Raw genomic sequence first — 23,359 nt, forward strand, 5'->3', positions numbered from 1 at the left:
TTTGCAGAACTTAAGCCTCTCTTGGTTAGAAGATCCCTTCATTCCCCTCACCAATCTTGCCCTTTTCTGTGCATGCTTCCTAATCTACATCCTTCCTAAAATGAGGCCTCCAGACCTGTACACAATACTCATGGCATGGCCTGACATTACCTGATACAGAGGAACAATCACCTCCTTTTCCCTGCTAGCAAAATTCCTATATATCATTGACAAAACCCCATGACCTTCCCTGGCAGCCTGTCTGCATTGCTCAGAAAACTTCATATCCGACTGCAAAATTACTCCCAGGCTTTTTCATTTTCTACCACCTTAAGTGTAGTACCACACATTTGGTACATTCCTCTGAGGTTACTTCTAGCCATATGCAGTACTTTGCATTTGTCAATGTTAAACTCCAGTTGTCACTTCTCAGCCCATTTTCCTTACTTATCTAGATCCTGTTGCAGTAGCACACTGCCATTACTGTCATTAACAACCCTGCCAACCTTTGTATCCAATCAAATTGGTCGGACAAGACTTAACAAACCCATGCTGTGTCTGAACTATAACTGTACTCTTGTCTAGATGATCCTGCAGTGCTTCCTTGAACAATGACTCCATTATTTTTCTCGGAACAGAAGTTAAACTAACAGGTCTGTAATTACTCCTGTGACCCTTTGATTCCCTCTTTCTGAACTGGGGATACATTTGTACATCTCCAGTCCATGGGGACCTCCCCTGAGTCCAAAGTTGCTCTCAAAAGTATGGAAATATAGTTTTAATACATTTCTTAAAAAAAAAACACTTTACCAATGCATAATTTTGATCAGCACCCCAAGTGGATTTTCTGTGTCCAAATATAAGAATGCTATGTGTTGATAAGAATGCTATATGATGCTTGACATTACTTCATAACTGCTTTATCAACAGCAGCATCCGGCATTTTGACTGAGGTCTGATGAGAATTTTCTCATGCCAAAATACCACTTTCACTTGGCAGTGAGAAATAAACGTTTTTGAAGCAGCTTCAAATGAAGGTTTTTATTGAAGTTTATTTGTTTAGGCAAATGATCCCTCTGGAATACTAGTCAAAATTTTTCTGAAAATTATGTTGATTGTGCATTAATTTTATTTAAAAATGAAATTTCTTGCTATTTGCATCAGGGCCATATACAGAAATTTAAAACAGAGAGGGGGTAGATTTTAATTCATTAAAGTGGATGGGGGAATAATATCCTTTTTCATTAAAATAATAAAATAATTCTATTTGAGTATAAACAGTGAATATGGACTACAACAAGTAAGCAATCTAATTATCTATAATGAAAATGAAATTGCCTAAATGAAATGCTCTAAACAAAGGACTTTATATTTACTCTTATGAAAAGTTAATAACATCTTTACTAAAATAGGTTGAGTTATTTACTAAAAGTTAATTAATTGAAACAGTAATATGAACAATGATAATCAATGAAAAAAAAAAGCTCAGAACGAGCAACCAGTTACAGTAAATTTCCTTTTTCTGGATTACTAAAACTGGCTACACTAAGCAACCTCTGAAAAGTGGACAGCTATGTAGAGTGGACACTTTCTTCTGATCCACTGGCATTCACTTTCAAGAGGACTTTTATCTAGAGGATATTTTCCACTAGACCAGGGGTTCCCAAACTTTTAGAGAAGTGGGCGACATATGAATTTTTGGAATATTTGGCAGGCTAGAGAAAATTCCTAATTACTGAAAATTTGTTTCTCTGCATAACATAATGTTACGCAGAGAAACAAAGTGGGCGACATATGAATTTTTGGAATATTTGGCAGGCTAGAGAAAATTCCTAATTACTGAAAATCTGTTTCTCTGCATAACATAATGTTATGCAGAGAAACAAATTTTGTACTTGCCTATATCTATGGATTCAAAAACATAATCAACAGATATGTAATATACCAGTTTATTTATATCAAATTTTAATTACAGTATTACTTATTTATTGTACTAAATACAAAAATACAGTCAGTAATAGAACAAAATTAATTATTACTTATTGTACTAATCATAAAAATATAGCTAGTAATATAACAAAATTAATTATTATTTATTAATTGAACCAATCACAAAAATACAGTTAGTAATACAACAAAATTATAATTAATGCAATGGATGTGGTTGTTGAGTGTGACTAAATTTCATAATATCAGGTTTTAAAATACTAGTTCCAATTCTTAAAAAGTCATGAAAATGCAGGTCAGTTAGTCGTGATTGTATTTTTGATTTTACATATTTCATTTTTGAAAAAGTCTGCTCACATATTATACATGTACTTCCAAAAAGTGATGTAACCTTTCTTGCAAAATCTTTAATTTTTGGATGATCTGACTCAGATAACATTGAATAAAACTGAATTAGATTTATTTTTAAATATTATCTTCAGTGCATCATTAGATTGAAGATTTACCAACTCTAATTGTAAATTCTCATCAACATCATTGATGGATATGTCAAATGAATTTTGAAAAAGTTCAAACACCTTTGAATTATTTTTAAAATCAGAAAATCTATCCGCAAAATTTTCCTGCAACAAACTAACGTTTTGAACAAAATTTTCAGTGTAAAAATTACAACTAGGCATAATTTTAGATAAAGTATTGCAACATGGAACTTATCAATGGAACTTTTAAATAACTCCAGTTTTGTTATTTGAAACAAAACTGGAGTTATTTAAAAGTCAATACAGTTCATTGATAAGTTTGTCTCGTCCTTGTAGTTTCATATTAAGAAAATTTAGGTGTTCGCATATATCTGTTAAAAAGGCAAGGTTCCACAACCATTTGAGATCTGACAGTTCCAGAACAGGTTTCAATTTTTCGTTCATAAATAGATCTATTTCGATCAGTTCGAAAAAATTGCTTCAACACGTTTTCGCGACTTAACCATCATACTTCAGAGTAGTAAAACAAATCACTCAATAGTTTCAAGAAAATTTTTGAATTGCCAATGATTCAGATCAGTTTTGCGAATAAAATTTACTGTTGATATTACAGTCGACATGACTGAATCTACGCAAAAAAATGTCCACACAAAGACTGCTGGTGAATTATACAATGAAATTGCATTGGTTTTTTAATATTTTTACTCTCAAGATATTTATAAAGCTGACTCATGAACCCAATTTTTGTACCGACCAAATTTTTAGCGTCATCCGTCATAACCGCTTATAGCAAATCTCAATTCAATTGGAGTCCATCAATTGCTTCTGACACACACAAAAATACATTTTCACCTGTTGTTGTATCTTTCAAGCTTTTCAATGCAACTAGCTCTTCAGTTACTGCAAAATTTTGATTTACACCTCAGATATAAATTAGTAATTGAACTGTATGGCTTGTATCTTCACTCTCACCAACTGCTATTGAAAAATGTGTGAATTCACGAACTTTTTCTACGATTTGATTTTGAACATTGCTCTTAAATATTCAATTCTTCTCATTACAGCTGATGAAGATAAACTTACAGATGCAATATTCTTTACTTTCTCAGGATGTACTTCTGCAATTGCCAAATTCGTTTTACAAATTCTCCATCCGTAAAGGCCTTCCTTTTTTGGCAATGATTTGGGAGGCTCGAAAACTAGCTCTAACTGCAGATAAATTTTGATGAGTAAAAGTTCTAATCTTCTGTTGCTGACATTGAAAAGTTTGGGTTAGTTCTTGCAGTGTTTTCTGCTGTAAGGCTCCTTGAAATTTATCATAATTTGAGGCATGTTTTGTGGTGTAGTGACATTTCACATTATATTCCTTGAACACTGACAAGGTTTCATTGCAAATAAGACATGTGCAAGTATCATTCAGCAGTGGAAAAAAAGTAATTAATTGGCCACTGCTCATTAAAAACACGACACTCAGCATCAACGTTTCTTTTTTTTTGATATCAACTTCAACATGACTTTTATGGGGTCACTGGAATAAAAAAAAATACTCAATTCAGAGCCCTGAATCCTTGATTCAGGGTCAAGATTAATGGATTATTTTAATGATGGTGTCGAAGAATAGCTTTGATTGGAAATAACAGAATTAATATCTAAAAAGATGATACAGAGGTGTCAACACTATTAATCAACTGCCAAATGTTAAAATAATCTGTAAAATGTGTTTTTCATAAATTTTATTGTGATCTAATATAAACATTAATTTTTAAGATTTAATCGAAATATCCACAGGCCGGATCCGGCCTACAGGCTATAGTTTGGGGATCCCTGCCCTAGACAAACAAAAATTTAAAAAAAAGTACCAATATGCAAATCTGTCATCGCACATATTTATCCCCACCACCTTTAACAAAAAGGTGTTATTGGTGTGCAGTATCATTGCAAATAGCATACTGATACTTCTGAGAGGTAAATACCAGATCATTTAGGAATATGTAAGGCATATAGAGTCTGAAACACATTCTTCTGCCCCAACTTTTGAAACTCATTTTTTTTTTTTTTTTTTTTCTTCAAGCAAATGCTGTTCGTAAATCTTTATTCCTTCCTTAGCCATATTTACACTATGGGGTACATAGTGTAAATATGGCTATAAAAAATCATAGCCACATTTACACTATGTTTCAGAGAATCAGTTTAGAACTAAACTGATAGGTTAAACTTTAGGCATAAGCACAACTAATAAAATAAAACTAAACTTTATTCAATCCTGCACTAACCATTCACTCTTATCACATAAGGTTTTCTTTTATTTATATTTATTTTATTTATATATAAATCTATACATTTTGTGCACAAAATGTATTGGCTTATAAATAAAGAAAATAATTTGTTATGCTGAATTTTCTATCAAACCATTTTGATCAAAGGAAATTAGAGAGTTAATAATAACTTACATTCAGATGGAACTTGGAAATCATTTGGTTGCAGTGAAATTTTTTTTTTTCCATTTGATGATAAAATTGTAAAACTGGGGGGGGGGGGGGGGCGCTATCCTCTAATAGTCAGCCTATCAAAATTATAAAATGTTGAGTATTTATGTTCTATTTTGATAATTCCTTTCTTCTTTTCAAAAAAAAATTACAAAATCATTTGTTGGCTCTGTATCTTCTATAAAGAAAGAAGAATAACTAGGCAGTATACAAATGCTTATTTTAGATATATATTAAAAACATAAAGGTCATTATTTTCTACAGGAAATTTAAAGATGTCTCATAAATGTGTAGTTATTGTCACTTATGTACTTAATTTCCAGCAATGTACATAAGCTTGCCTTATGTACATTAACTTGACTATGGTTATGCTACCTATGTGATTTTTAAAATCTCGCTAACCAAGGATAGACAAAGCTCTAATAGAAACAGTACTGTTCAGAAAGGAATAAAAATAAAAGAAAAATAATTTGCAATGTTCAGCTGGAAGTTAAAATTAGAAAGTAATTCGATATTATTTAAAATGACAAAAACAATGATTAAGGTAATGTGTCTGCAACTAATGAGTTATCATGCTTACAAGATGACATTTAACATCCAGCAGCTCTGTAGCTTTGCTGCTCAGATCAGGAATTTTTTTGCTTAAGTCAGAAAGCCTAGTAGAACAACTGGATAAGAATTCACAAACTACACGAAGAAGGGTATCTCGGGGTCTGCGGAATTCTGTCCTTAGTATTTCACTATCTTCAGCATCTTGGTCATACTGCTGCTGTTGCTGTTTACGTGAACTATAGTAACTATCACTCATAAACCTTTAAGAAAAATAGTAAAGCATCATTACTATATACAGATTGAGACAATAGTTTCAGATAACCTCAGTTTGGTATGTAGCTATAAGCAAAATGAATTTGCCTCACAATGCATTGCTCTCATATCATGGAGGCATTTTACCCCATGTTGCCTGAGTTGCCTGAGAAGAAAATTACTTATTTTTTGAAAAGCGTATGATTACCCAATTTTGGCACTCATCACTGAGTTGTCAGTGCTGTTGGAGTTTGATGAAAAGTCTTTGAAATATGAGACAGATGCATTTCATGGCAAACTCAGTTTGTTCATAAATACATAATAAATCATTATTACTTTGATTAAATATTGTTAGTTTGGTAATAACCAATCATTATTATATTTATGTATAAATTATTTTTTTTATTTGTTAACTAATGACAAAAAAAAAGAAGAACAAATAATGAACACATGAACACAGTAACATCCAGAGGGGAGAAGAGTTCTGAGTTAGGATTAAATTTGAAAGTGTCTGCAGTCTTACCCCTGAAAAGACTGAGCAAGGCTCATTGGGTAGCCTTTTTCCCAGCATGGTTTGTGCTTGTTAACAGGAGAGACTGTTTTTGCAGGAATAAGTACACTTAAATAGAAGGGATGCAAGAATATTCACTGATGCTATTGAGTCAGGGTTAGGTGGTTTGCAAAACTAATAATTTGGGATAGGATAGACTAACACATTAACTAGAGCCACAAGAAGAGGTGAAAGTGATTCTTGCACTGCATCTATTGGAATATGCAACAGCCTGGAAAGCAAGGTGACAGGAATTACAAGCTCTACTGTGGGGTCATTGTAGAACAAATAAATACAGTAAATATAGAGCTATGTAAGGGTAATAAAAGTAAGAAAGGGTGCATGTATACTTGCATGTATACTAATAATTGGAGCATAGTAAATAAATTTGATGACTTTGAAGTACTCATTAAGTCATTAAATTCAAACACTGTGGAGGTATCAGAGACATGATGTCACACATAAGAGAGATGCAGAATTTGAATATGCGGTTGTTGTTATTTGGCTTTTAGGAGCATTAGCAACTAAGGCAATATTGCTCCAAGGATATACTGCGGTCATTCCCTGACCTTTCTGCATCCTCCGTATTTGGTGCTCACGGGATTGAACCCCGGTCTAAATCAAGAAGCATGTGCTACGCACTGCTGCTCCTGTCCACCTGGCTATGGAGGTGCCTTTAAATATGTGGAGTACAATATGAAAAGAAAGGACAAATTGGAGAGGAGGAAGGGTGGGGTTATGTGCTTAGTTTAAGGAGTACATTAAATCTAAGGCAGTGCAGTGAATCGATATGGGTGGCCAGTGCAATATTGAGTCAATTTGGTGTGGCATAAGCACTGAGAAAACAAAAATGAGATCATGAGTGTGTTATATTCCCAATGACAGTGATGAGTATAATAAATAACAATACAGAGAAACAGAGTAGGCTAAATCAGAATTTCTTATAATGAGGGATTTTAAATTTCCAGATATTCACTGGAATTTGTTGGTTGGTCACTCACATACTAGCAAGCCTTTTGTGGATTTCTTGGATGACTCTTTTCTACAGCAGCATGTTAGAAAGGCAACAAGAGGAAGCAATACTTTTGAAATGATTATCAGCAGTGATTCATCATGCATTAAGAATCTGCAGGTAAAAAAAAAAAATTCTCTGGTAGGCAGCGTTCACAGTGTACTGATAAGTACACTGTGATAAGTACTCAGGCATGATAAGTACAAAGGGGTGCTCTTACGAAGAAAGGCTTAAGTTTTGCAAATTACAGTGTCTGGAGGCTAGGCACCGGCGAGGTGATCTGATAGAGGTGTATAAAGCCTTGAATGCTTTGAGCATGCTCAATGCTGATGGGATTCTTCCTCTTGCTCAGAATAATCACCTGAGAGGGCATAAATTCAAATTCAGAAAAGACAGACGTAGGATAGACGTGAGGAAATTTGCCTTTAGCTAGCGGGTGGTTGGTTGGTGGAATAGACTTCCATCCCTTGTCGTGGAAGTTGATAGCCTAAATAAGTTTAAGGCTCAGCTGGACACGTATTTCGAACGAACACAGGGGTGAAGTGGAAATGGTTATTTTTTATTTATTTATTTATTTATTTATTTATTTTTTTTGGCTGATGCTGCATAAGCTTGCTTTCTTGCATCAAATGCCTCTGCTAATGCTATAAGAAGTCTCTAGCAAAGAATGTAAAGGAAAACAGCAAGCATATTTACTTATACTAACAGTAGAAAAAAGGGAGTGAATCATATTGGTCCACTTAATGTTAATGGTTTAATTGTTGTTAATCAGCTCAGGTTGCTGAGAAACTGAATATGTATTCTGCATCTACATTTCCACATGAGGAGTTTTTTTGGGAGAGAACGCTAGAGGTTCATCAAAATATAACAGGAAGCTAAATGATTTGTGATAACTGAGAGGAAAGCGGAAGAAAAATTGTTTAAGCTTAAAATAAAAAGAGGGCCTGAGATGGATGGGATCTATCCAATTGTATTAAGTGAGGGAGCAAGGAAGGCAAACAAATTATGAAGGTAAATAAAGAAGGTAGTCAAAACTATGAAAGCATCTTTGGATTCCTGGGGGGGGGGCCCTATGGACTGTAGATGTGCAAATGGATCCCCAGTTCACAAAGGGAGATCAAAAGGTGACAAGAGTGATTACAGACCTGTTAACTTAACTTCTGATCTAATGAAAATAATGGAGTCTCTGGTTAAAAGTAACGCAGGACCATCTGGACATGAATGAAATTTCACAGCAATCACAGCATGGATTTGTTAGGGGATGATCTTTTCTGACCAATCTGATTGGATACTATGATGCAGTAACAAAGGACTGGATGCAAAAAAATAATTTTGATATTAGCATTAGTAGAGGCATTTGATTCAAGAAAGCAAGCTTATGAAGCATCAGCCAAAAAAAAAAATATAATAAAAATAATAATTAATAAATAAATAAATAAATAAAAATAACCACTTCCACTTCACCCCTCTGTTTGTTCAAAATACCTGTCCAGCTGAGCCTTAAACTTATTTAGGCTATCAACTTCCACAACAAGGGATGGAAGTCTATTCCACCAACCAACCGCCCGCTGGCTAAAGGCAAATTTCCTCACATCTATAATACATCTGTCTTTTCTCAATTTGAATTTATGCCCTCTCAGATAATTATTCTGAGCAAGAGGAAGAATCCCATCAGCATTGAGCATGCTCAAACCATTCAAGGCTTTATACACCTCGCTGGTGCCTAGTCCCCAGACACTGTAATTTGCAAAACTTAAGCCTTTCTTCGTAAGAGCACCCCATTGTTCCATTCACTAATCTTGTTGCCCTTCTCTGTACTCGTTCCAGCATCTCTACATCCTTCTTGAAATGAGGCCTCCAGACCTGTATACAGTACTGAAAGTGTGTGTCCTGACCATTGCCTTATACAAGGGAATAATCACCTCCTTATCCCTGCTAGAAAAATTCCTATATATCATTGACAATACATCATGAGCTACTCTTGCAGCCCGTCTGCACTGCTCAGAGAACTTCATATCTGCCTGCACAACCACCCCCAGGTCCTTTTCATTCTCTACCACTGTCAGTGTAGTACCACAGAGTTGATACGTTGCTCTGGGGTTGCGGTTTCCCATATGTAGTACTTTACATTTGTCAATGTTAAACTTCATTTGCCACCTCTCAGCCCATCTGCTCAACCTGTCCAGATCCTGTTGCAGTAGCATAGTATCAGTAGTGTCCTTGACAACACTGCCAACCTTCGTCTGCAAACTTGGACATTAAGCTTGATATACCATCATCAATATCATTTATAAATACAGAAAACAATAATGGACCCAATACTGAACTCTGAGGGACTCCACTAATAAGATTAGTCCACGATGAGCAGTGTCTTCTCCCCCTCAACCACCCCTTTATCCATAGCAGGAATTTGCCTCCAGTGCCACACTGCTCCAATTTGTGCAGCAGTCTTCCATGTGCAACAGTATCAAAAGCCTTTCTAAGATCCAAGTATATAATATCAAAGTTATTCCCTGCATCCAGTTCTTTTGTGACTGCATCATAGTACCCAATCAAATTGGTCAGGCAAGACTTCCCCTTAACAAAACCATGCTGTGTCCAAGCTATAACTGAAGTCTTGTCTAGATGATCCTGCAGTGCTTCTTTAACCAGTGCTTCCATTAATTTTCCAGGAACAGAAGTTAAACTAACAGGTCTCTAATTACTTATGTCGCCCTTTGATCCTCCTTTGTGAATTGGGGTCACATTTGCACATCTCCAGTCCATGGGTACTTTCCCTGAGTCCAAGGAGGCTCTCATAATTATGGCTAAGGGTTTGCTTACTTCCTTTGCTGCCTCCTTTAATATAACTGGATAGGTCCCATCCACCCCAGGTGCCTTTCTTGTATTTATCTTCAACAATTTCTCCTCCACTTTACTCTCAGTTATTACAAGATTCTCTAGCTTACTGCCAGAGTTGAATACACCTCTGGCATTCCCCTCGCTGAATAACTCTTCATGTGTGAATGTCGAGGAAAAATATTCATTCAGTTTGTTAGCTACCTGAGCAGGATCATCAACAGTTGACCCATTGATATCAAGTGGACCAATCTGATTCATCCCCTTCTAGAGTTTACATAAGTAAAGAACTCTTTGCTGTTTTTCTTTGCATCCCTTGCCAAAGATTTCTCATAATCTGCCTTCGCCTGCCTAACCTCCTTTGTAACTTGGTTAGCAGATCAACTTGTATCTATCATAGGCTTCTGTGTAATGTGTTAATTTGCATGTATCCCATGCATTTTTCTTCTCTGCCATATGGCTCAATAGTTCATCTGACATCCATTTAGGCCCAAACCTTGAACAATATTTCTTAGTTGGTATGTAAAGCCTAGAAGCTTCCAAGATAAGTTCTTTGAATGCTTCCCATTTTGAATTTGCTGTTGGTAACTAACATCATCAGTTTGTCCCACTGTATAGAATTTAAATACTGTCTCAGTCCATCGTAGTTGCCTTTACGAAAGCAATAACCCTTCCCTTTACCCCTAATGGTAGTTACGCTTTGAGTAAATCCCACTTCAGCACACTGTGATCACTGCCACCTAGTGGTTCATTTACCTGCAGATTCTTAATGCATGAAGAATCTCTACTGATAATCAAATCAAGAGTATTACTCCCTCTAGTTGCCTCCCGAACCTGCTGAGGTAGAAAACAATCATCCAATAAATCCACAAAAGCCTTGCTAGTGTGTGAGTGACCAGTCCCCAAATTCCAGTCAATATCTGGGAAATTAAAATCTCCCATTATAAGACTCTCTGATTTACTGGCCCACTCTATTTCCCTGTACAGTTTCTTATTATACTCATCAGAGTCATTAGGCCTATAGCACACTCCTACCTCTCAATTTTGATCTCCCAATACTTATGTCACACCAAACTGACTCGACACTGTCCAGCAATGTCGACTGGCTTGACTATCTTGGATTTTATGTATTTCTTAACTAATAGCATAACCCCTCCTCCCTTCCTATTCTGTCTATCCTTTCTGTAGACTTTGTACTCCCCAAATTCCAGTTCTGCATTCGTTATGTCTGTGTGACACCACGTCTCTGAAATCCCCACAATATCTACCTTTGATGTTTTGGGCAATACCTCAAATTCATCAAATTAATTTACTAAACTCCTAGCATTGGTGTACACGCAAGTATACATGCACCTGTTTCTATTCTTAGCTACCCTAACACAACCCATGTGTTTACTTGTACCGCAATGACTCCCAGCAGTCTCTGAAATATCCTGCATCTTGTTTTTCAGGCTACTGCTCATTCCAATAGAAGCAGTGCATGAATCACTTTCACCTCTGCCAGTGGCTACTGTTAATCTATTAGTCTTTGTATCCCCCTAAGCTAGCAGTTTTCCGACCCACCTAACACTGCCTCGATAGCATCAGCAAACATTCTTGCACCCTTTCTATTTAAGTGTATCCCATCCCTGTAGAAGCAGTCTCTCCTGTTAACAAGTACAGACCAGGCTGAAAAAAATTCTACCCCTTGAGCCTTGCACAATCTTTCCAGGGCTGAATTGATCGACAGGACTTTCATCATATACTCCCTCCTATCGTGTCTGGGCAGATTTGCAGTCACTTTCAAATTCAACCCTAATTCACGGCTTTTTTTCAACAGTGACCCGTACCTGTTAAGTAATTCCGCCGGTCTCCTACTCTTAATATCATTAGTGCCAACGTGTACAACTATATCACCTTTTGTGCCCTTCATATACTTGGGTTTCAGGAAAGCTTTTGATACTGTTGCACATAAAAGACAAACTGGAGCAGTGTATCATTAAGTGCAAATTACTGCTATGCACATCACTTGTATAAAAGGATCACTGCATAAAAGGATAAAGGGATGGCTGGTTCAAAGAAGACAGAGAGTGGTTATCAACGGACACTGCTCTTTGCGCACTAATGATATTAGTGGAGTCCCATAGGGTTGGTGCTTGGCCCATTGTTGCTTTCTGTATTTATTAATGATGAAGGCATGCTGGTGCAGCAAGATCTAGAAAAATTAGGGAAATGAGCTGAAAAATGGCAGTTGAAGTTCAATACTGACATATGCAAGGTACTGCTTTTGGGTAGTAATAATCCTGAGTGTAGCATTTACTGTGTGGTACTATGCTCAGGTACTGTAAAATTAAAAATACCTGGCGGGGTGTAACTGTGCAGTCTGATATGAAGTTTTCTAAGCAATGCAGATGCACTGCTAGGGCAGCTCATACGGGTTTTGTCAATGGTATACAGGAACTCTGCTAGCAGAAATAAGGAGGTGATTTCCGGACACATTGATTTTTTGTTTATACTTGGTATGCAGTTTTATTTATTTTTTGCTTTTTTTTGAGGCTAGTTTATATACATGGAATAAACTCTGATAAAATTTTTAGGTTTGTTCTGATTTACAACTTATAGTACATAACTAAAAGTCACTTTTAGTTGTGATTTCAAGGCTTTCACTTTTCAACCATTATTTACAAATTTTCGGAAAGCCGAGGATTTTCTTTCTGAAAATTTGAATGCACTTTCTCAAATATGGGTGGAAGTGAATGAGCTGAAGACTACTAGATACCTTGTTTTGTGCCTTTCTTGATGCTGTACATTCTACCTTCAACCACAGTTTTAGGAATGATGGAAACTGAGTTGATGGCTTTGGAACTGCACTTACTGTTCCCTGGACTATACATTCTGCAGTGTATTTCACTGCATCATTCGTGGATCCTGGCCAACTGTAGTGGTATCAAACTCTACTATATTTCATATAAGTTAGTGTATTAGCATAATTTCTATACACAGCAAATCAAACCAGCAGAAGTTGTGCAGTGGCATCATTACATAACATATCATATTGTGAATTCCTTCACAACAAATTGCCTGTCTCATTATACCTCAAACAAGTAATGCTTCCGCAATGCAGAAGACTACTGTCACTTGTCTGTGGGCACCATCCAGATGGCCATTTCAGGGCAATTTGGCCCCTCACTGGTGAGCGGGTCGGTAGCCCAATGTATAACAGCTTCACAGAATTCACAATTCACAACATGAAATGTTACGTGATGATGCCAATGCACAACTTCAGTTGGTTTACTGTGTGTAGATATGCAGCTAATTCACTAACTTATACAACAGTCAACAGTAAACTCTTCTCGCAATCTGAGGCTTTTTTTTAGTCCTAAATTCTATACATATAAAATTACACCCCACATTGCATCTCTTATATAGTGTTATTCATTTACAACTGAGTTGTCAGCTGTAATATCATCAGGGGGACCTACCCGCTCATTGATGAGGGCCAAACAGCCCTGTTGTTATTTTGTTGTTGTTATTTGGTTTTTAGGAGCATTAGCAACTAAGGCCATATTGCTCCGTGATATGCGGTGGTCATTCCCTGACCTTTCCGCATCCCCGTATTTGGTGGTGACGGGCTCGAACCCCGGTCTAATCAAGAAGCGTGTGCTACGCACTGCTGCTCCTTCCCACCTGGCTACGGAGGCGCCCCAAACAGCCCTGAAACGGCTGTCTGTGTGGTAGTGCCTACAGAGAATAAGTAACAGTAGCCTACTCTACTGGGAAAGCATTGCTTATTCTAGGTATGAGACAATCAACTTTAGTATTAGCATTAGTGGCTCCCATAGTACAAAGGAAGTCTATGGCTTATACTGCACCAACCAAAAAAAAAATAATAATAATAATCATAAGAAGAAAATTTTAAAAATGAAATAATTAATAAAAGAAAAGGAAATACACAACCTATGCATTTCCCTCCTCCCATTGGTATCCAGCTGACTTTTGAATTCCCCAAACTGGCAGCCTCTACCACCCATGTAGGTAAGTTATTCCAGTAATTTATAACTCACTGGCTAAAATAAAACTTTCTGAAACCCAGTCTAAACATCTCCCCCTCGTAACTTGAAATTTATGACCCCTATCTCTAGAATCATTTATAACCTTGAAAATTTCATCCTCATTCATTTTACTTTTTTCCTCTCAGAGCCTTAAACACCTCAATCAAGCCTCCTCTAAGGTGCCTAGTTTTGAAGCTCTGCAACCTATATATTCGAAGTCTTACCTCATATGGACACCCTTCTGCTGATCTCACCAGGTGAGTTACCCAAGTTACTTGTTGTGAAGGAATTTACAATATGAAATATTATGTAATGATGCTATTGCAAAATTTCGGCTGGTTTGCTGTGTATACAAATGATGCTAATGCACTAACTTATATGACAGTAAATGCAGTCTGAGGACTTACCAAGTGTATAAAGGCATTCCAGATGTGTAAAGTCTGCCCAATCAATCTTCCAATGCGACATCCTCAATAGTTGACATAGTTGTCTACCACTGAACAGGGTGGATTTCACAGTGATCACTACTATAAAGTTTTTTAAACCTCCCATGTACAGACAGGGAGGAGAGAAGGGCAACAGGTAGAGAGATGAATGACAGTAAACTTATGCCACTGAACTCTATAACTTCCTAGGCATATGGAAAAAGGTAACAGAACCCACAATTAGCAGAGTCAGGTTACTGCTTTTGAGCATATTCAACAATCTGATCCCTTCCTTTGATATCAGCACTACTCCACAGCATATTATTTCGATTAAAATTCCCTAGTAATAAAAAGAGGAGAGGAGGCAATTGCTGAATGAGATCACCAAGGACTGCCTTCAGGATGTTATTCCCAAGTACCAAACAGATAGGGCAAATAGTTAGCAGGAACCCTATAAGGTAAACTACTACTGCCTCTAGGTTAGTAACAAGTGGAGTAGTTTCAAAAAAAGCAGTTACCCACAAAGGCATTGACTCCACTGTGGGCAGGCCCTTAAAAACCTGTCCTTCTGGACATACCATCATGAAAGAAAGCATCCTCATTTGCCTTTAAATATGTCTTCTATAAGCTAAGCAAAGCAAAATATGTTATCTCATGCTTATGCAGGACCTTGACATCACTATTTTGATGTCAAGGTCCTGTTTTAAGAATCTGAATGTGGCCATTATTTGGGTTTGGTAGATCCATCTGGGGGCTTGCCTCCAAAGGGCTAAGGGTTTTTCCCTCAGTGCTTGACCTTTCTTCGGAAAGAGAGGACACTGGCCTATGTCCATTTCTTTTTCTTCTTCTGGTAAGTATCATGTGGTATCCTTGACTTTGACCTCCCTGTGTGTGTGTGTGTGTGTGTGTGTGTGTGTGTGTGTGTGTGCGTGCGTGCGTGTGTGTGTGCGTGTGTGCGTGTGTGTGCGTGTGTGCGTGTGTGTGCGCGTGTGTGTGTGCGTGCGTGTGGCTCTATACATTTTTTGACTTTTCTTTACCACTTTCCTTTGGTGCAGCTGACCGTTTTTTGGGAGGGTTTTTGAGAGCTAAAAATATAGCATGCAATGGGAGTGGATGACACTCTTGATGGAATCATCATATCACTTTGCATTCCAATGGAATGCTTTCATGCAACTTTCTCAGCATATGTAGGATTCTTGCTATTTATTGACTTTGCTACTCTCCTTACCTCCTGATGGGATATGTTCAGCTCTGCCTTGAGTCTCTATATTTCCTTTTCTTCTTTCCATCACTGGAATGTTCTTCAACTGCAAAATAGAACATACAAGGTGTTCTATTTGGCAGTTGAAACATATAGGTTTTAGAGCCAAAAACATGCCATGATTTTGTAGTCCTTTTCACCACACCAAGCAATTAGGTGCTCCACAACAGACCATTTGTCTTACAGGATATGGAATTTTTGGCCTTATTGGGAATTTAGATACCCAGTTGTGATGGAATTAGAAGATGTTGGTGAGTTGAAAGTAAGGATGAGGTTTCTAGTGGGTATTATGTTCCTATCCCTATGCTATCATTAGCATTAGCATTAGTAGAAGCATTTGATGCAAGAAAGCAAGCTTATGCAGCATCAGCCAAAAAAAAAAAAAAAAAACACTTCTACTTCACCCCTCTGTTCGTTCGAAATACCTGTCCAGCTGAGCCTTAAACTTATTTAGGCTATCAACTTCCACGACAAGGGATGGAAGTCTGTTCCACCAACGAACCACCCGCTGGCTAAAGGCAAATTTCCGCACGTCTATCCTACATCTGTCTTTCCTCAATTTGAATTTATGCCCTCTCAGGTGATTATTCTGACAAGAATCCCATCAGCAATGAGCATGCTAAAACCATTCAAGACTTTATACACCTCTATCAGATCACCTCGCTGGTGCCTAGTCTTCAGACACTGTAATTTGCAAAAGCCTTTATTCATAATAGCACCCCATTGTTCCTCTTACTATCACACCATAATAAGATCACACCACAAGTGATTTTTTTTTTTTTTTTTTTTTTTGTTTTTTGATTTGGTAGTTGTTGGCGCATCGGCTTCTGTGGCCATATTGCACCTCCCAAGGTTTTTGCAGTACTTTGATCCAAGCCCGAGGCGGGAATCGAACCCGCGACCTTTGGGCTGCCGGGCAGGTACTTTACCCACTCGGCTAGCTCGGTCGGCTCACACCACAAAAAGAACTAAAAATTGTTCAGGTAGAAGTGCACTGAAGAAGTGGTTCTGAATACTTATCACTTTTTCTTTCATTTAAAAGGTTATTAGAAAGTAGCCATTTTACCAAGTCAAGTAATTTGCTGTTTTATGGGTTTTGCTAGTGGGTTATAGGACGCATGGTGTAGCATTAGCAAAGGCACATGATGCAAGAAAGCAAATAAATTTCTATAGCATCAGCAAAAAGACACACACACACACACACACCATTCTCATTCTCATTTCACGGATCCACTCGCTCCAAATGTTTATCTAGTACTGCCTTGAATCTGTTTAAGCTACCAATTTCTACAACAACAGATGGAAGTTTGTTCTAGCAATCAACCACCCGCTGGCTAAAGGCAAACTTCCACACATATATCCTACAACAGTCTTTTCTCAATTTCAATTTATTCTGAGCAGGAGGAAGAATTTCATCTGCATTGAGCATGATCAAACAATTCAAGGCTTTATACACCTCAATCAGATCATCTCGCATGTGCCTAGTCTCCAGACACTGTAATTTGCAAAACTAAAGCCTTTCTTTAAGAGCAACATTTTGTTCCATTCGCTAATCTTGTTACCCTTCTCTGCATTTGCTCTTGGAGTTCTACATCCTTCTTAAAATGAGGCCTCCAGACCTGTATACAGTACTCAAAGTGCGGCCTGACCTTGCCTTATAAAAGGGGATAATCACCTCTTTATCCCGGCTAGAAAAATTCCTGTATATCATTGACAAGACATTGACTGCTCAGAAAACTTCAAATCTGCCTGCACAATTACCCCCAGGTCTTTTTCAATATCTACCACTGTCAGTGTATTACCACACAGTTCATACATTACTCGGAGGTTACTGCTTCCCATATACAGTACTTTACATTTGTCAATGTTAAACTTCAGTTGCCACCTCTCAGCCCATCTGCTCAACTTTTCTAGATCCTGTTGCAGCAGCATACTGTCATTAGTGTCATTAATAACCCTGCTGACCTTCGTATCGTCTGCAAACTTGGACATTAAGTCTGATATACCATCATCAATATCATTACTGAATACAGAAAACAGTAATGGACCAACACTGAACCCTGGAGGATTCCACTAATAACATTAGTCCACAATGAGCAGTATCTATTGATTACCACTCTCTGTCTTTTCCCACTCAACCATCCCTTTATCCATAGCAGCAATTTGCCTCCAATGCACATTGCTCCAATTTGTGCAGCAGTCTTCCATGTGCAACAATATCAAAAGCCTTTCTAAGATCCAAATATATGATATCAAAAGTATTCTTTACATCCAGTTCCTTTGTGACTACATCATAGTATCCAATCAAATTGGTCAGACAAGACTTCCCCTTAATTAACAAACCCATGCTGAGTCAGAGCTATAACCGAAGTCGCCGAAGGTAAAGAAAGCCCACACGAGAAGCAAGCAAAAGTTCGATGAAATTTACCGGTAAAAGTACTTTGCCGAAACGGCATTTGTATTGTTGCTCGCTCAGTAAACATACAGTGGGTGTTATCGGTCGGGAATAGAAATTGAATCCCATGGGAGATTGAAACCCTCCCAAGAGGAAGAGGTAACCTGACCTACTTTCTTTAGAATCACTAGTGGACTAGTGGATAAATTGATTATTAAGAAAAACAAGCCCATACGAGAAGCATGGCAAACTTTGAAAAAGTTTACCGGTGAAACTACATTACGTACATTTTTTACGACGCCAGAACTTCCAATATGACTCTGTTCTTGATTCAATTAGGGATTGGCGCCTCCGTAGCCAGGTGGGAAGGAGCAGCAGTGTGTAGCACATGCTTCTTGATTGGACCGGGGTTCGAGCCCGTCACCACCAAATACGGAGCATGCGGAAAGGTCAGGGAATGACCACCGGAGCAATATGGCCTTAGTTGCTAATGCTCTTAAAAACCAAATAACAACAATTAGGGATTCAAAAGAAAAAAAAAATGTCAGGTTAACCTCTCCACTTCGGGAGGGTTTCAAGCTCCTGTGGGATTCAACTTCTACTCCACAAAGATAACACGCAGCACCGTGTTTACTGAGAGAGAAACAATACAAATTCCGTTACAGCAAAGTACTTTTACCGATAAATTTCACTGAACTTTTGTACGCTTCTCTTGTGGGCTTTCTTTACCTTAGCCCTGAAGTCTTGTCTAGATGATCCTGCAATGTTTCTTTATCCAGTGCCTCCATTAATTTCCCTGGACAAGAAGTTAAACTAACAGGTCTGTAATTACCTGTGTCGCCCTTCGATCCTCCATTGTGGATTAGGGTCACCTTTGCACATCTCCCCAGGGCTCACATCTGGTGAGTATGGGTTTGGCACACCCAGGGTCCTGAGCTGGATATCATCATTCTTCTTTTTCTTGGTGATTCCCTTCTACTTCTCTCTCTCTCGGGATAATTTGGAAATTTTTTTTTTTTATTTTTTTTTTGGTTGGTGCAGTATAAGCCTCAGGCTACCTTGTACCATATGGCTAATAATAATAATAAATAAATAAATAAAATCTCCAGTCCATGGGTACCTCCCCAGAGTCGAAGGAAGCAACCATAATTATGGCTAAGGGTTTGCTTACTTCCTTTGTTGCCTCCTTTAATATAACTGGATAGATTCCATCCACACTAGGTGCCTTTCTTATGTTTATCTTCAACAGTTTCTCCTCCACTTTATTCTCAGTTATTACAAGATTATCTAACTTACTGCCAGAGTTTAATACACTTCTGGCATTCCCCTCCCTGAATCACTCGTCATGTGTGAATGTAGATGCACAATATTCATTTAGTTTGTGAACCATCAATATCAAGTCGACCAATCTGATTCACCCACTTCCTTCTAGAATTTACATAAGAAAAAAACTCGTTGCTGTTTTTCTTTGCATCCTTTGTCATAGATATCTTGTAATCTGCCTTTGCCTGCCTAACCTCCTTTGTGACTTTGTTACAAACCATTTTATATCTATCATAGGCATCTGTGTCACCTGTTGATTTATATGATTCCCATGCATTTTTCTTCTCTGCCACATGTCTAATTAGTTCATCTGACATCTCTTTAGTCCTAAACCTTGAACAATATTTCTTAGTTGGTATGAGAAGACTAGTAGCTTCCATTTCTTTGAATGCTTCCCATTTTGAACTTGCTGTTGGTCCCACCATATAGAATTTAAATACTGTCTCAGACCACCATAGTCACCTTTATGAAAGCAAAAACCCTTCCCTTTACCCCTGATGGTAGTTACCTCTTTGAGTAAATCCCACTTCAGCACACTGTGATCACTGCCACCTAGTGGTTCCTTTATATGCAGATTCTAAATACATGAAGAATCACTACTGATAATCAGATCATGAGTATTACTCCCTCTGGTTGCCACCCGAACATGATGCCGTGGAAAACAATCATCCAATAAATCCACAAAGGCCTGCTAGTGTGTGAATAACCAACCAACAAATTCCAGTTAATCTCTAGGAAATGAAAATCCCCCATTATTAGATACTCTGATTTACTAGCCCACTATTTCTCTGCACAATTACTTGTTATACTCATCAGATTCATTAGGCCTATAACACACACACCTACTCACATTTTTCCTTTCCCAGTGCTTATGTCACACCAAACAGACTGAACATTGCATTGTCCACCAACATTAATTGGATGCACTTCCTTAGATTTTATATGTGTTTCTTATGTAACATCATAACCCCTCCTCCCTTCCTGTCCTGTCTATCTTTACTGTACACATTGTACTCCCCAAATTCCAATTCTGCACTGCTTATGACTGTGTTATACCATATCTGTGATATTCCAACAATATCTGCCTTTAATGTCTTGACTAGCACTTAAGGCTCATCAAATTTATTAACTATGCACCTAGTATTGATGTACATGCAGGTATACATGCACCTGTTTCCACTCTCAGTTACCCTAACACAGCCCATGTACTTAATTGTTCCACTATGACTCCCAGAAGTCCAGGAAATCCCCATTGTAAGGATCAAGGCAAGGATCACTTTCACATCTGCCAGCGGCTACTGTCAATCTATGAGTCCGTGTATCTCCCCCAAGCTAGCAGTTTTCTGTCCCACTTAATTCTGCCTCGATAGTATCAGCAAATATTCTTGCACCCTTTCTATTTAAGTGTATTCCATTCCTGTAGAAGCATTCTCTTCTGGTAACAAGCACAGACCAGGCCGAGAAAAATTCTATCCCTTGAGCCTTGCACAATCTTTCCAGGGCCATATTGATCGACAAGGCTCTCAAGGTGTAGGAGCTGATACTTCCTGTTCTGGACCTTTTTGCTGAAATTGTAGTGTTATTGTTGATGTCATTGTTATCTGGTAGGAACATGTTGAAGTCCCAGAAGAAAAGTTTTAATTAGGCAAATAGTTAGGAGGAACCCTATAAGGCAAATTGCTTCTGCTTCTAGGTTAGTAATAAGTGGCATAGTTTGAAAAGAAGTGGTTATGCACAAGGATGATGATGGTACATACTATTAAGAAAGTAAGGCTCCTTATTTGCTTTTAAATACACAGATCAGCCAAAACATTATGACCACCTACCTAATATTATGTTGGTCCTCCACATGCAGCCAAAACAGCTCATACCCGGCGAGATATGGACGCTTCAAGATTTCAAAATGTGTCTTGTGGTATCTGGTACCAACACATAACCAGCAGATCCTTTAACTCCTGTAAGGTCTGTGGTTGAGATGCCGCAGTTCAGAATTTCAGTTCCAACACAAATCACAGATGCTCAATGGGACTGATGTCTGGGGAATTTGGAGGCCAGGGCAATACCTGCAAGTCTTCCTCATGTTCTGCGAACCAGTCTCGAACAATCTGGGCGGTGTGGGATGGTGCATTATCCTGCTGAGAGATGGTACCGCCAGAGGGGAAGACCATTGCCATGAAAGGGTGTACTTGGTCAGCAATGATGTTTAGGTAGGTGGTAGACATCAGAGTGCCCGGCACATGGATGATTGGACCAAGAGTATCCCAGAAGAACACTGCCCAAAGCATGACACTGCTACCACTGGCTTGTTTTCGTCCCACGGTGCATCCTGGCGCCACCACTTCCCCAGGTAATCGACATATACGTACTAGGTGGTCCACATGGTGCAACAGGAAACATGATTAATCTGACAAGATGACCTTCTTCCCATTACTCAAGGTCCAGTTGCGATGCTCACGTGCCCATTGTAAGTGCTGTCACTGGTGAATCTTGGTTAGCATGGGCACTCAGAGTGGCCTGCGCTATGTAGGCTCATTTTTGGCAGGTTTTGATGTTGTTGCAACACATTACTCCCATTGACAGCATTCCAATTACCAGTATGTTGTGCCACAGTCACCCTTCTGTTGCCATGTACCATCCGGGAGAGCCTTTGCTCACCTTGAGCAATGTTGAACCGTGGTTTGTGGGTTTCCCCTCCTCAGACCACTTTCAGTAGGCACTAACCAGGGCTGACCATGAGCACCCCACCAGCCGTGCCATTTCAGATATGCTCTGACCAAGTCAACCGGCCATTACAATTTGGCCTTTGTTAAACTCGCTTAAGTCTGCTGTCCTTTCCATCTGAAGAACAAAAGTAACACTGATTAAAGGAGCTCAGTATCAGGTGTTTTTTATACCATGTCCCAACCCATCCATGGGCCATAGTTCACCTGCAGTTGCTTCGATTTGCATAACGACTCGCTGGTCATAATGTTTTGGCTCATAAGTGTATATCTCCTATAAGCAAAGCATGTTGGCTCATGCTTATGCAGGAGGGCCTTGACATCATCACTATTTTGATGGAACCCACGGAAATCCTCTAAGAATTTGAATGTGGCCATTATTTAGATTTGCTGGATGCATCTGTGTAAAGTTTATTTGGAATTCAGTACCCAGGCTCCCCACATACCATAAAGCTCAAAAGGATGCTCTAGACACCACACCCACATCTCTACTTCTCTGAATCCTGTCCCTCCAATCATGAGGGTAGGGACATGGCTTCAGCACGATCTGCCCTAGCAAGCAAACCCACAAGTCAACTGATCCTAGATGAACCATCCCAAGACCACCCATATTATCAAAAGGAGCAAAAATGGTGTTTTGAAGCTAGGCCCCTCAACCACCAGATTCCTCTTTCTGAGTTTCCCATTTTGCATGACACACCAGGTTTCCATGGTGTTAGCATGGAACTTAGGGAGATATTGGATCCCAGTAATGCTAATCTGTGGAAACCAGCATTATCACTAGAAGGCCCTCACTATGTACAAGTGCATATGTTAAGAGATTACCTGCAATGTCATAAAATGGGCAATGCCCAAAAAGATTTCAGTGGTCGAGGGGAAGGTGGATTTCAATTTCAAGATGGGTTACTATAATGAATTGAAGTTTTTCTTGTGCTCTATTAAGTGGAGGAAGAACTATAAGCTGTTAGGTACAATTTCATTATGGGAAGTATTCAAGGGTTTTATCCTGGAAGCTACCAATAGGTTTGTACCAGTGGATAATACTCACAAAAGAAAGATACCCATGCGCATAGATGACCAGAGAGGTTAAGGATTTAAAAGCAAAAATG

At 38.4% G+C, this 23,359-nt stretch overlaps 1 protein-coding gene across 1 annotated transcript in view; it reads right to left on the reverse strand.

Moving 5' to 3' along the window:
• The window catches only part of unc80 (unc80, NALCN channel complex subunit), a 1,843,891-nt gene that overhangs the window by 432,467 nt on the left and 1,388,065 nt on the right, over nucleotides 1-23,359 (reverse strand). Inside the window, exon 51 of the mRNA XM_090378420.1 lies at nucleotides 5,472-5,703. Within this exon, the coding sequence (XP_090234546.1) occupies nucleotides 5,472-5,703 (232 nt within the window). The remainder of the gene's footprint in view (nucleotides 1-5,471; nucleotides 5,704-23,359) is intronic.

This window comes from Mastigoproctus giganteus, chromosome 7 (assembly GCF_048544385.1).
Source record: "Mastigoproctus giganteus isolate SK-2022 chromosome 7, ASM4854438v1, whole genome shotgun sequence".
NCBI classification, from domain to species: domain Eukaryota; kingdom Metazoa; phylum Arthropoda; class Arachnida; order Uropygi; family Thelyphonidae; genus Mastigoproctus; species Mastigoproctus giganteus.